Genomic DNA, 14,506 nt, shown 5'->3' with positions numbered 1-14,506 from the left:
TGTCATCTGTTAGGTTTAGAGTAAATTGTTTTAAATCCTTCATAGCTTGAAGAATGCATGAGCAGATCTTTAAAAATTAATAGAAAATGGAACCAGTAACATAGAGTATTAAACTGCCACCCGTGACTGCTGGCATCCCATATGGGCACCGATTTTTATCCCAGTTGCTCCATTTCCAGTACACTCCTTGCTAATGGCCTGGGAAAGCAACAGGAGTTGGTCCAAATGCTTGGGCCCCCTGCACCCTGTGAAAAACATGGATGAAACTTCAGGCCTTGGGGAGGCCCAGTATTAGCTATTGTAGCCATATGCAAAGTGAACACAGGGATGAGAGCTCTCACTGTCTCTATCTCTCCCTATCTCTTAGTAACTATTTAAAAATAAATAAATAAATAAATAAGAAAATTTTCTCTAATCAAGTTTATGAAAGATCTTTAAAATATATAAATTTCAAGTCTACCAGCAATACCTGCTAGCCTTGATGTGAGGAGAAATGTATCCTAAACCCCTGTTCGTTGGAGTGTAGGTTAGCGTAACCACTATCGAAGTGAGTATGGAAAGTTCTCAGACAACTGAAAATAACCTACCATATGACTCAACTATTCCACTCCTTGGAATATACACAAAGGAAATGAAATTTGCATATGAGAAAGAGACTTATAATCCTATATTTACAACAACACAATCTACAATAACGAAGACATAGGAACAACGCAAGTGCTCGTGAGAAGAGCAATAGATAATGAAACCATGGTACATCTATTCCATGGAATATTACTCAGCCATTTAAATCAATCAAATTCTACCATTTAGAACCAAGTGGTCCAAACTAGAGGTCATTATGCTCAGTGAAACAAACCAATCCCCAAAGGATAAGTATCATATGTTGTGTTTGAAACAAGGCAACCTTCATGTAAAATAAAAAACAAATAGATATATAGGTAAGTGTATATATACATTGTCATAGATAAATTGTATAATGAAGATTAGCATAACAGGAAGTGCAAACATGTTACAGTATGCATTTTTACTCCCGAGTAAAAGGAAGACTACCAATGAAACAGTTAAATATACTTCAATAAAAAGGGAATCCTCCTTTCTCAGCTTTTCTAATAAATCTTGCTTTAAGACTAAAAAAAAAAGAAAAAATTATAGTATGCATCTATACTCCCAAGTTAAAGGAGGACTCCCAATCAAACTGCTAAACACACCTTGACAATATGATACTAGATTTTCTACCATGTCTGTACCTCAGTGCCATGACAGACATAGATGGCAGAAGGTTAGATTGTGACTGTTGCTGAAGAACTATAGTATTGTAATAATATGGAGGGAAGGGGGAGAATAGGGAGGGCAGAAAGAGAGGTAGAGGGGGAAATCATTATACCTACAAAACTCTGTCGTGGAAAATAATAAATAACATTTAGAAAGTATGAATTTCAAAACTTTTATACCATAATAAAGTTACCTTAGTTCCAATTTTCCATAAACTTTTTAAAGTACTCACATAAATTGATGATTTGAAAAATTGCATTTAAATTGTCAGCCTGCTTTTTCATACATCTTTATATAGTGGTTTTATTGATGACACTATCTTAATTTAAAAATACATTATTAAGAGAGTAGACTGTAAATGATCTCATCACAAAAGGTAAATAAAAATATGTGAAGTGATCCATATGCTTAATTATTCAACTTTAGTGATTCACATCATGAACATGTATCAAGACCTGAGTGTCCTACGCCCTTGTGGGAGACACAGGAGAAGCTCTTGGCTCCTGATTTCACATCAGCTCAGCTTTAGCTGTTGAAACCATTTGTGGAGTGGCCCGACATCTTGAACCAGACAATGAACGATCTTTCTTTGCTTCTTCTCTCTCTGTAATCTGCCTTTCAAATAAAATAAATGACTCTTGAAAAAGTATATTGTTTAAACAATTAAAGACATTAAAATAAGTGAAGTTAGTAACCATAACATTCAACATTCATAATTTTGTCATATCTAGTATCCTGTTTCCTTCAACATCCAGTTTAGAAATCATGTTTAAGCTTAATATGTCAAATTATGTGCCAAACAAAACTCTGTCTTCTGTTGATAATGGATATGTGTAATGGCTGTAAAGAGCTTTAATAAAGTAAAATTTTTCTAGTGGGATTCAGTAATATATAAACAATTTAATTTGAATCTAAGCCAGAATACAGTAATATGTTTTCATAACTAATATTGTTAAATTCTTAATTTTTATCCTCTATTGATCTAAATTACAAATTCCTCTACAATGAAGTTGACTTATGAGAACCCTAATGATGTTTCACTTAGGCTTTCCTATTGTTACAATTTTTGGAGATTTCCCATTACAACTTTTCATTTAAATGTTCCATGAGACATTTGAAACTTTACTGTAGAAAAATGAAACACTACATAAAAATTTCTAAATATGTTCCTAATTGAAAATGAACATCATGTAAAAGTGCCCAAGTATTCATATATAATACAAATATATTGACACATTACCAAAAATAGAACTTATGTTTTTTCAATGAAACTAAAATATTTATAGCTATATTACATTAAATGTACATATATATTTTTTTCAATTTGGAGAGGGATTTTTAGGGGTTATTTATTAGTATTAACCTATTTGAGGAACATTTATGTACATGATATTGGTTCTGTGGTAATGGCATTAATGATACTTCATTATTTGATTATGATTCTGTATCCAAAAACGTGTTATTGTTTTTTATGTCTTTATAGTGATCCATCTAATCCATGAAAAATTTTTTCAAAGGTAGTAATCAGACAAAAATACATAAAATCTATTCTGAACACAAAATTTGAATTTAAATGAAAATTTAAGGTTATCACATGCATTAAAATATTTAGCTAAAGTTACATTACAAATTCTAACTTTTGGAAGCTTGGCCTAAACAGCCAGTCAGGCAATCAGGCAATAACTGCTGGTAGAATATCCACTGTAAAATATTATATATCTATTGTGTTATTGACCCTACCTGTGATTCTTGCTAAAGGCATCAAAACCTAGACTAAATTAAAGAATCCATAACCTTGTTGAAAAGCATTGTCTGGTAATCAAATGTCTATTTTGTTCCTCTGACAAGCATAATATGAAAGCAAGCTTCATTTTTAATATAGTTTAGTAATATAGGTTTAGCTTACTCTTTTTTGATTATAATGAAAAGTAAAGCAAAATCAATTGATAATCTGATTTTTGTTTTTAATAGTGGCTAGCATTCAGAAGCTTCCTGCAGCATCTGTTTTAACAGATATCAACTTTCCAATGAAAGGACGTAAGGGGATGGTTGACTGGGCAAGAAATTCAGAAGACAGAGTAGTCATTCCAAAAAGCATTTTCACTCCTGTATCATCAAAAGGTAAAAGTGGATAATAAAGTGAGCATTGAACAAAGCATTTCTGGTACATTGTTTAATGAGTTGATGTACATGTCCTACAACTAGTAACTATAAAACAGCCTAAAATTACAATTCTCAACAAATTTTGTAAATATGAAAACTTATCTTTTTTTTTTGGTCTAAATTTACCGACAGAAAAGATCTGTTGAAGTGGGAAAAATATAAGTGCAAATTATTGACCTGAGCTTAGCATGGTCAGGTTTTAATATTTAGCCTTACCCCAGGGGCTAACATGGAAATTAACATTTTAACTTCAGGTATTGAAATGTTACATGTTTCATGGAAAGTCATTTTCATTTCTGTACAATATTAAAATTTGTTTGGGTTTGAAGATATTATTGTGATCTTCAAAAGACATATTGTGTTAAAAACATCGTAAGTTAGCCGGTAAAATTAAAGGCTATTTTTAGAAGTAGTATTGTATCCTTATTGTCACTTTGGAGATTTTGGCCTTGAACTCAAACATTCTAAAAGAGAATTGGTTCTTTTTTCCCTGTATTAGGAATTCAAACTCTCTAAATCTAACTAAAATGTAGCACTGTCTCAGTCTGTTTAGGGAAAGTTTGCTTCATGATGTAAAAGCCCCAAAAATACTTCTTACAGAAATATTGTCTAATGCATACAGTAGGGTACACAACCTGTTCAATGTATGGTCTTTTTTTTTTTCATCAGAAGGTACAAGAATACTCTTGTGATTAATGTGTTAAAATTTTGTAAAATATCCTGTTTTTCTTCATGTGTTACTAACGTTTTCATGTTATTCTTTTTAGAAATAGATGAATCATCAGTATTTGTTCTTGGAGCTGTCCTGTACAAAAATTTAGATCTAATTTTGCCTACTTTGAGGTAAGCTACAAAGTAATAAGCTGTTGTAATCTTTGAAATTATTCTAACATATGATTATAGTTCATTCTATGAAAGTAGTCAAATAAACTTTGGTAATACAAAGGGCTTTTCTTAAATGGGATGGAAAATACCAATTTAATGAACAGGTTATTAGCATATTTTGCATTTGGAAACAACTGGAAAAGCCAATTTTGCTGTCTGATTACAGCCCTGAGATTGTTTTGTAGCTAATCATGACTTGCCTTAAGACTAGAAAAGATTTAATTCTCCTCAATAGGATGGGTCATTGAAAATTAATGTCTTTTTCCTTTATTTGTACTTAATGATACTGTTCCTCAACATTACATGAAATTACAGAAGTGTCATGATGGCTGGAAAAGCATAGCTTTGTTTTTTGTTTGCACAGATCTCAATTTGTTTGGAAATAAATTTTCAATTACAATTACATTAAGAAAAAATGCTGTTGTTAGGGGACAATTTTTAAGAGATTTGTTAATTTCTTTCCTCCTGGACATGAAATATCAATTACCAGTAGTTATTCCATCAAAATTGATGTATTTTTCTCTGTTGCCTTATCTGCTTTGCCAAATTTCTCAGAAAATATCATTCACTTTCATTTGGATAGGGATGTTATCACTCATGATGACTTGTTTCTTCAATGCTACACGGTTTCAGAGGATTTAAGCCAAGCTGCATTTTTGCAACGCACGGCCACTGTTGCACTTGTCTTTTTCTTGTGCCATCATAAACAAAACTTTTAGTGTTTACAGGTGAGAGGATGTGAATGATGTGTACTGTTTACATCTAGGACAAATAGCTTAATAAATAAAAATAATTAGAGTTCAGGCAAATAAAAACTGATATCCAAGGAAGCAGCAGTGAACAGTTGTGATTCCTTGAAGAAAATATTTTAACATGTAGCACAATTACTTATGTAAGTGTTGATGTTTTTATTGATGCAATGCAGTTCTTTGTCAGGTGTAAGACACTCATGGAAAGCTAAGTTTCTCCTTTGTCCTGTATGTTGAATTCAGGCTGTTAGAATTTGGATAGATTTGAGCTCATCTTTGTTTTGCTAATAAACAACTTTCAAAAATACTAAATATATCTTCAATTTTTTCCACGGGGTTTATGAAAATAAATTGGACCTGTTTCAGAAAAAAATAGTTTATAGTTACACTGCCACTCTGCATTTGTTGTTTTTTGGAGGAGAGTTATGCTGAAACTGAAAGTTCTCAGATATCAAAGTCAGTTATTTCTACAAAATGCTTACTTAGTAAAAGTTGTCTGGAGAAAAAAAGAATCCTGGAGTCAACACTATCTTATAATTAGGGATCTGTGTTTTAGTTTCAAGTTAACAGGACAAAAGTTTTATAAACCTGACTGATCACTCAGCAATTGCCTAGCTTCAACTTTAAAACAAAATCACAGGGTCATGACATAATAGCCTGGTGGCTAAATCCTTGTCCAAGTGCTGCTCCACTTCCCATCCAGCTCCCTGCTTGTGGCCTGGGAAAAGAGCAGAGGATGACCCAAAGCCTTGGGACCCTGCACCCACCTTGAGACCCAAAAGAAGCTCCTGGTTCCTGGCTTTGAATCAACTTAGCTTCTGCCATTCCTGGAGAAGTGAACCAGCAGATGGAAGATCTTTATCTCTGTACCTCCTTCTCTCTGTACATCTGCCTTTCTAATAAAAAGAACCAATCTTTTAAAAGTTTAAAAAAACTAAAGTAAAACTACATTCTTGTGCAGCATTCCCCCTGCTTTCCCCAAGGAGTTACAATGAACACAAATAAGATATTCAATGCAAAAATGCTTTAGATTCTTAATCAGGTTCCCTCTTAGTCTAGCAAAGCTGCAGTGTGATTAATTCTGCATAATATTATAGAAACTTATGTGTACAAAAAGTCAGTTCATTCCATGTTTCATTTAAAAAATCTGTGTTCTTGAGAGAATTTTTAGTTTATTTAGGGTTAATGCATTTTCTTTATTAAAGAAAAAATAATTAATGTTTCAGTATTATTTTTAAATCATTGGAGAAGCATGATTGATGTATAGATTGACTGTGGGTTACTTGATATGACACAGAGCCTGGAAGAGTGGCTCATCTGATACCTACTGATACAAATGAATTGAGAAATGCATGTGGACTAGTTAATGATTTTTTACATATGAGAAAACTGAACTTAAATGTTCTTTCTTCCTAAGATTTACTCATGTACTTGAAAATCAGAGAGAGAGAGAGAGAGAAGAGAGAGAAAAGAGTTCACACATCACATGGTCACAGTGGCAAGCACTGAGCCAGGCCAACCCCAGAGCCAAGAGCTTCATCTGGGTCTCCCACACAAGCAATAGGGGCCCAACCGCTTTCTGCTGCTCTTTCAAGGCCAGTAGCAAGACGAATCACAAGTAGAGTATCCAGGACTCAAGCTATATTCTTTAGGTTGACGTCTTTAGTAAAATTTGTATAGAAATTATGAGTATGAAACTAGTTCATAGTAGCAGGAGCATAGGTCTTAATGTTCTGGAGATAATTATTTGTATTTAAAAGAGACACAAGAGAGGAGTTTGAATGTTCTCATCAAAAAATCTTAATATTTTGTAATTAATGATGTTTTAATTAACCTTATTTGAACACTACACAGTTTTTCCAGTATTGCAATACACTGTATCTCATCAACAAGTAAGTTATTATCTGGCATAAAGAATTATCAAGCAGCTATTAATATGTACACATTCTTCTACTTTCTCTCTACCAAATAATTCATTAAATGACCATCAGAAATCTATAATTCAAAATAATGAAAACAGAAAGCTCAGGATAAAATATTTAAGTACTCTTAAAAATGATGTACAAGTGTTTATGTCTTACTTTCTTTCTTATTTTTAGTATTAAGACAATGTGACCAGTGAATACTGTCAGGCTCGTTTTTGGGGATTTTTTCCAGAAATTTTTACAAGGGCACATAGCATATCCCACACAGAGTGCCAGGGTTTGAGGCTCAGCTCCAAATTTCAGCTTCCTACTACTAAGGTACAGCTGGGAGAACATGACTTCAGTCGTTGGGTCCCTTTCGCCTGTGTGGGATACCCAGATGAGTTTCCAGCTCGTAGCTGCAGACTGACACAGCCTCAGATGTCGGGAGGATCTGTGTGGTAAACTGCCAACCAAAGGGAAATTCTCTGTCCTGCCTTTTGTGAGCCTCTGAGGAGTCAACCCATGAACAAAAGATCTCTTTGTTGCTCCCTCTCTTGGTGACTCGTTCATATAAATCAATAAATTTTAAGAACTGTGCCTTTTAACAAATAAGGGTGATTCTTTCACACTCAGCAAGTATTTACTGAAAAGCAAGCTTGTTAATGGCACTATATTGCTGCTTTTAGAGTTCCTCCATTGTCAAAATGCCCAGAGCAGCCATTAATAAATAACAGAGGGCGGAGGACACTTTCTGGGATAACTGTTCTCTCTTTTAATGTATCCTATGTAAGCTGTCTTAAAAAATAAGATATGCAGAAGCTTAGTGATATACTTCAAATATATTTTAGAAACAGAGGAATGAAATATATATATATCTATTAGTTCGTAATTTTGTGTTCACAGAATGCAAAAGAAGTTTATCTTATGTTAATTAATTATTTACAAATATTCCCAGAATATTTTCTTCAATAATCATTTTATTGATTGATAAATTGTTTGGAGAAAGTGTATCGTATTATTCATAACAAGAATGATGTTAGATTTTCAGTTTGTCAGAAATTTTATATTTTATATTTATCATTTTCAAATGCACACTGCAACATTTTCCTTGTGGGGACTATGAAGGAGGACTTTACATCATGTTTCAAGTAAATGTAATGTAGATTTCACTTCACAAATACACAAATAATTTGAATATTTGCTTTCTTATTTAGATACTACTATTATTTTGTTAACATACATGCATTTATTTTTTCTTCAAGCCTCAACATTCATTTTATCGCTTGCTTTTCCCTTTTGAATTTAAATATTCAAATTATTCCTTTATTTGAAGGAAGCATACCCTACTTGAAACCAAACTAGGTGCTATTCTCAGCCTCTCCCTTTATTCCTGAGAATAATTTCTCACATTTAAAACCACAAAACGATAGGATATAAATGCTGCAAGTTATTTTAAAATGATGTCATCTTGAGCCTCATCTTTTTAGACATCTGAGCTCCTTCTGCTTAAATGACCTGCCCAAGATTATCTATCTAATATGTTAATTACACTCAAGTCTTCTGTCTTCGAAAATAAGATTCTTTCTCTTTATCTCTCTCTTTCTATGCTGTTAATATTGAGTCTTTAAGCAATGTGAACCACAGATAGCAATGCAAACTACTATTTGTGTGAATAGACATATTATAAAGTTCAGAAGGGAGGTAGCTCTGTGTTTAAAGTCTTAGGGAACTCTAGCTAGACTCCATGGCCCTAAACTAGGTTTCCAATACCCAGGCTTGAGTGTGTCACTCCTCCCAATGCTCCAAATTACTTACATGTTTGATAGAAGAAGACTGGACAGCTTAAGCCATGGGAACCTCTGAGGTAGATGAAACACACAGATCTCACTTACAACCAAAAACTCACCAACACCTGCAGCCTGACTAGTTCATAATTTCTTCTGAGATTTGGTGATTACAAGAAACTCTAAAAATACATTGTCATTGATGTATCAATTCTACTTCTAATAATGTTTCATAAGGAAATTGTCTCTAAAGAAATTAGAAAGTAGGGCCTCATGCCTGGTGCAATGGCTTACTTGCTAAATCCTCCCCTTGTATGCCAGGACCCCATATGGGTGCCAGTTTTATTAATGTAGGCTCCAGTTTTATAAAACACCAGTAAATTGCTGAGTATGAGATGAGAACAGGGTATGACTTTTCTGGCAGAAGATATCAGCAGTTGTAGTCCTGTAAAACAAAGGGAGTTAATGCAGCTATTAGTATTCAAGATGTTACAAAAGAATGTAGCTAAATTTTATGTAAATTACACTTTTGTATTACAATGCTAGGGAAAACTACAGATGAATAAAGTGTTACAAATCACCATAAGCCAGTAATAGTTGGATAATATCTTTTAAAAGATAAATTAATTTTGATGTTACAGATTCACTAACTTAAAGGTAAATTATGTTAATGCTTTTGAGAAAGAGTACTCATTTGGATTTCCACTATTATAGAATATCAACAAAAATGGGAAAAGGAAATGAACTAAATAACATTTTAAACAGAAAGCCAAAGCAGTCCCTTTTATATGAATGTACATTAAAGACAATGAACTGAGATGAAAGTGATCAGTCTCTTAGAGAACATTTTTCTTTAGTTCCAGTATTTCAAGTTCCAGTCTTGTTTCTTTTATCTTAGAGTGTAATAAAACATTATATTTTCATGGCATTCTGTATCTTGTGATGATATCCTGTCATAAAGATGTTACCAATTGAAATTATCTATGTGAATGAAAAATTGCCTTGGTTAGCAGTGTAAAAACTTATTATAATATTATATAGTGAAAACATTAGTTACACAGATCTTGGCTTATTTAACCACAACTTTTATAACTGAATTTAGAAGCTGGCTCTGTCGCTTCAGTGCCAGAGTCCCAGCGTCTTTGGTGCTCTGCTTTCAATTCCAGGTTTTAAGCTTATACCCTAGCGAGGAAGCAGAGGATGGTTTAAGTCCTTGGGTCGTTGTATCCAGGTGGGAGACCTAGAAGAACCCCCTGGCTCTGGGCTTCAGATGGGCCAAGCATTAGCCATTGAGGTCATTTGGGGAGTGAACCAGTGGATGAACGATCTCTGTCTCTCCTTCTCTCCTTAACTCTGTCATTCAAATACAAAATAAATTTTATGAATTTTAATGTATTAAATATATATGAATATTTTAAAATACATTAATGTGTGTATAATAATTTTTAAAAATTAGAAATGAGGGGCCAAGCATGATAGTGTAGTGGTTAAAGTCCTTGCCTTGCACACGCTGGGGATCCCATATGGGCGCTGGTTCTAATCCTGGCAGCTCCACTTCCCATCCAGCTCCCTACTTGTGGCCTGGGAAAGCAGTCTAGGACGGCCCAGTGCATTGGGACCCTGCACCAATGTGGGAGACCTGGAAGAGGCTCCTGGTTTCGGATTGGCGGGGTGCTCCAGCTGTTGCAGCCGCTTGGGGAGTGAACCATCAGATGGAAGATCTTCCTCCCTGTCTCTCCTCTCTGTATATCTGACTTTGTAGTAAAAATAAATAAATCTTATTAAAAAAGTTAGAAATGAAAGTAATCCCTGAACATACAGCATTTTAATCATTCTAGAGTCTATATTTTACCAAACGTAACTTGAAATTGTAATTAGTTTCAGCATTGTAACTCCAGCCCCATTTTTCCCCCAGCCATTAACTAATTTAAACTTCTCAACATATCTGTTTAATATTTTGATTTTATTTGGAAAGTAGAAGGATAGAGTGAGAGAAAGAGCAAAACAGAGATCTCTCTTTTATTAGCTAATTCAAATTCCTTTAAGATTGAGGCTGTGCCATGTAAAAGGTAGGAGTTAAGAACTCAGTTTGAGTCTGCCCTGTGGGTGGCTGGGCCTCAACTCTGAGTCACCGCCTGCTGTTCCCAGGTTGCAGATTGGCAGGAACCTGTAATTGGGGGTGGAACCAAGACTAGAACCTGGCACTCTGAAAAGGTTTGTAGGTGTTCAAAGCAGTCTTAACTATTATGCCAAACACCTGCTCCTGACTTTAGTTTTAAAAGGAAACATATTGATTTAAAAGATTTCAGTGGAGGGGCTGGTTGTAGCAAGTGAAGTCACCACTTGCCACACTGGCATCAAATATCAGAGCCCAGGTTCAGGGCCCAGCTAGTCTTCCTCCCACCCAGCTTTTTGCTGATTGGCGTAGAATGGCAGCAAATGACGACCCAGTGCTTGTACCCCTGCCACCCATATGGGAAGTCCATATGGCGTTCCTGGCTCCTGGCTTGGGCCAAGCCATTAGAGCCATTTGTAGAGTGAAACAACACATGGAGTATTGCTCTTGTCTCTTCCTTCCATCTCTTTATCATCCCCCCCACGCCTCTTTGAAACTCTGCCTTTCAAATAAATAAAGAACTCTTAAAAAAATTTTTTGGATGAAATCCCTAGTTTTCCAGAAAACTTGAAATCTTCCATTTTTAACTCAATATTTTATTGTTGAGATTACATATTCTTAATTTGCATTGTATTCAAAGGCTTACTGTTCCACTAAATAAAGAGCTCAGTAAATAAAAATGTAACAGTTTGGCAGGAAAATAAACAAGGACTCTTGGCAATACTCACATGACAAGATACTCAGCTTCACTCACATAATGTAGCTTTTTAATTTTAGTTGAAGTAGAGGGGAGCTTAAAAACAGTCATGAAAATTCTCAGTTTTGAAACTACATGAGCAACAAATTCTTTAAAGAGTTGTTTATGTATTTAAAAGTCAGAGTTACAAAGAGAGGCCGAGACAGGACAAGGGAGGGAGAGAGGGTGGAGAGAGGGAGGGAGGGAGAGATCGTTTCTGCAGCCTCTAGGAGATTCACAGGAAGCTGTTGGTCTTGGGCCTTAGCCTGGCCTTGCCCCCGGCCCCCGCTGCAAGGTGGGGAGTGAAGCAGCGGATGGAAGGTCTCTGTATCGCTTCCTCAGTGATTCCTCAGGAATCACTCAGTAATTCAGTAATTGTTTTTATTTTTGTCAGGAACTATCGATAATCTTATCCACTGTGTTTGCATCATGTTATGCTCCTACCATCATTCTAATTAGAACATTTCTTCACATCCTTGCTATGGCTTACTTTTTTTTTTAATAACAACCATTGTAATAGATGAGATAGCATCTAATTGTGTTGTCAGTTTTCCTGTCTTTGATGAGCATCTTTTTAAAATGCGTGTTGGTAAATTTTGTGTCTTCTTTGGAAAAATATGCATTCAATATCTATTTTTTAGCCTGATTATTTTGTTATTGCTGATTTGTAGTTTTTATAGTTTTGTGTAAAAATTAACAACTACATGACTTATAAATATTTTATCCAATTCCCTAGATTGTTGGCATAGTCCACTTATTTTACCTTTGATTTTTCTGTGGTTTTGGTGTCATATTAAAGTGATCAATGTCATTTCTAATATCATGAAATTTTTCACCCATTTCTTCTACAATTTCTGTGGCTTTAAATCTTATGGCTAGGACTCGATTCCATTTTGAGTTGAGTTTGCTATATGGCATACTACTGTGAGTATCTGTTTTTTCTAACACAATTTGTTTAGGTTATCCTTTCACCATTGTCTAGCTCACATCCTGGGCTGTCTATTCTGTTTCTTTGGTCTTTATGAGTCTGTCCTTATGGCAGTACCATGAATTTTTGACTACTATGGTTTTGTAAAATAATTTGAATCAGGACATGTTCTGTTTTCTTTTTCAACATTATTTTGACTGTTATAGCCCTTTGAGATTTTATTAATATTTTAGCTCTGTTGTACTTGTCCTTTATTTCTTTTGCTGTTTCTCTGAGTTGTAAATTACTTAAAATAATTACAATTTTATAAAAATATTATAAAATTTTGTAAAATCATAAAAATCTTATTACATTGGTCCTTAAATCTACTCTACAATGAGTCCTTTGTAGATAATTTTGATACATTTTAATCACTGTGAACTTTAAGATAATTTGCTTAATTGGGCTAAAGTACCTTGAGGGTCTACAAAAACAGTCAAAGCAGATTGGTATCACTATGAGCAAATAGCTCATACCTTTTCACATGTTTTAGAATCAAACTACTACAGATCTCAAGGACAGGAAAGAATTCCATTATCATAGTCATAAAATGCGTTTGGCCTAAGCTTTGCCTTCCTAGCAGTGAATATAAACATGCACCCAGCCAGGAAGCATTCACAGATCACAAAACCTGACATGGCACATCAGGAGCCAGCTATTCACTTAGGAAAACTAGAATAAATTAAGCATAAATCTGTGCATCATACACTTTGTTTTTTGTAAAGAAGAAGGTGGAAGGTATTTTATAATGTAAATGTGCTAATTTTTTTCTTCCTTAATTTAATATCAAATTAACAGTACATTTTAAGTAAATTTGGTTAAAATGCTATATCAGAACGGCAGAATTGTAGAGGCCAAGAGATAGAGGGAGAGAGGGACAGAGAGATCTCTCACCTGCTGGTCGTTCCTCAAGTTGTCAGGGCAAGCCAAACGAACAGCCTGGAAATCCATTTGGGTCTGCTTTGTGAATATCAATGGCCCAGGCACTTGCTACTTTGCTGCTTTCTCAGGGGCATGAGAAGTAGAAGGATGGGAAGTAGAGCAGCAAGGAGTTAGATCTTCCCTTGTATAGGATGCCAACACAAGTGGCAGCTTAACTTGCTGTGTTACAACTCTGGCCCAAGTATACATTCATTCAACAAGATACTTAAACATGTTTAGAGCATTACGACGTACCCAGAAGAATGCAATTGAGGATATAGCTATGATCAGTGCAAATCTTGCCCTCTTTCAGTTTATAATTGCAGGAAAAAGACGTGCCTAGATTTTATGATTTACTCTATCGACAGTAGCATGTTAATGTGTTGTGGCACAGCATAAGCAATCTTCACATACATGAGAAAAAGCATACCCAGATGCATAAATTAGTGGACTATATCCTTTCCCAAATATATTTAAAGTGTGTTACCACATGAAGATGGCATTGTGATATTGTGGGCAAAACCATTGCCCCCAATGCTGGCATCCCATATGGTAATGGACTCAAATCCCAGTTGCTCGACTAGAAATCCAGCTGCCTGCTAATGTGCTTGCAAAGCAACAGAGGATGGTGCCAACTCTTGAGTTGCTCAATCCCGCTGGGGACCCAGAAGCTGCTCCCTCCTGACTCAGCTCAGGCTATTCTGTCTATGAGTCAGTGGATAGCTCTCTTTCTGTCTCCTCTTTCTCTTGATAACTCTGCCTTCCAAATAGATAAACCCATTTCAAAATTTTGTTACAACTCACATTTGTCCACACATAAACACACACTCACACATAATGCAAATGCCATAAAGTAGAGTCCTTCCTTTAGGGATCTTTTCCACCACACCTTTAAGTAACTGATAAACCTGACATATTACAGTAGTACAACATACAGAGGGCTGTTTTTCTAAGCTATGTCCTTTTCCACAGCTCGGTCACCCAGAAAACAAAATACCTACAT

At 34.9% G+C, this 14,506-nt stretch overlaps 1 protein-coding gene across 2 annotated transcripts in view; it reads left to right on the top strand.

Moving 5' to 3' along the window:
* ADGRB3 (adhesion G protein-coupled receptor B3) overlaps positions 1–14,506 on the top strand; it is a 726,224-nt gene that overhangs the window by 373,793 nt on the left and 337,925 nt on the right. For both annotated transcript variants that reach the window (XM_004580472.4, XM_004580473.3), the window contains 2 exons: positions 3,247–3,396; positions 4,206–4,281. In XM_004580472.4, the coding sequence (XP_004580529.2) occupies positions 3,247–3,396; positions 4,206–4,281 (226 nt within the window). The remainder of the gene's footprint in view (positions 1–3,246; positions 3,397–4,205; positions 4,282–14,506) is intronic.

Source organism: Ochotona princeps, chromosome 1 (assembly GCF_030435755.1).
Source record: "Ochotona princeps isolate mOchPri1 chromosome 1, mOchPri1.hap1, whole genome shotgun sequence".
NCBI classification, from domain to species: domain Eukaryota; kingdom Metazoa; phylum Chordata; class Mammalia; order Lagomorpha; family Ochotonidae; genus Ochotona; species Ochotona princeps.
This window is presented reverse-complemented; position numbering and strand designations above follow the sequence as displayed.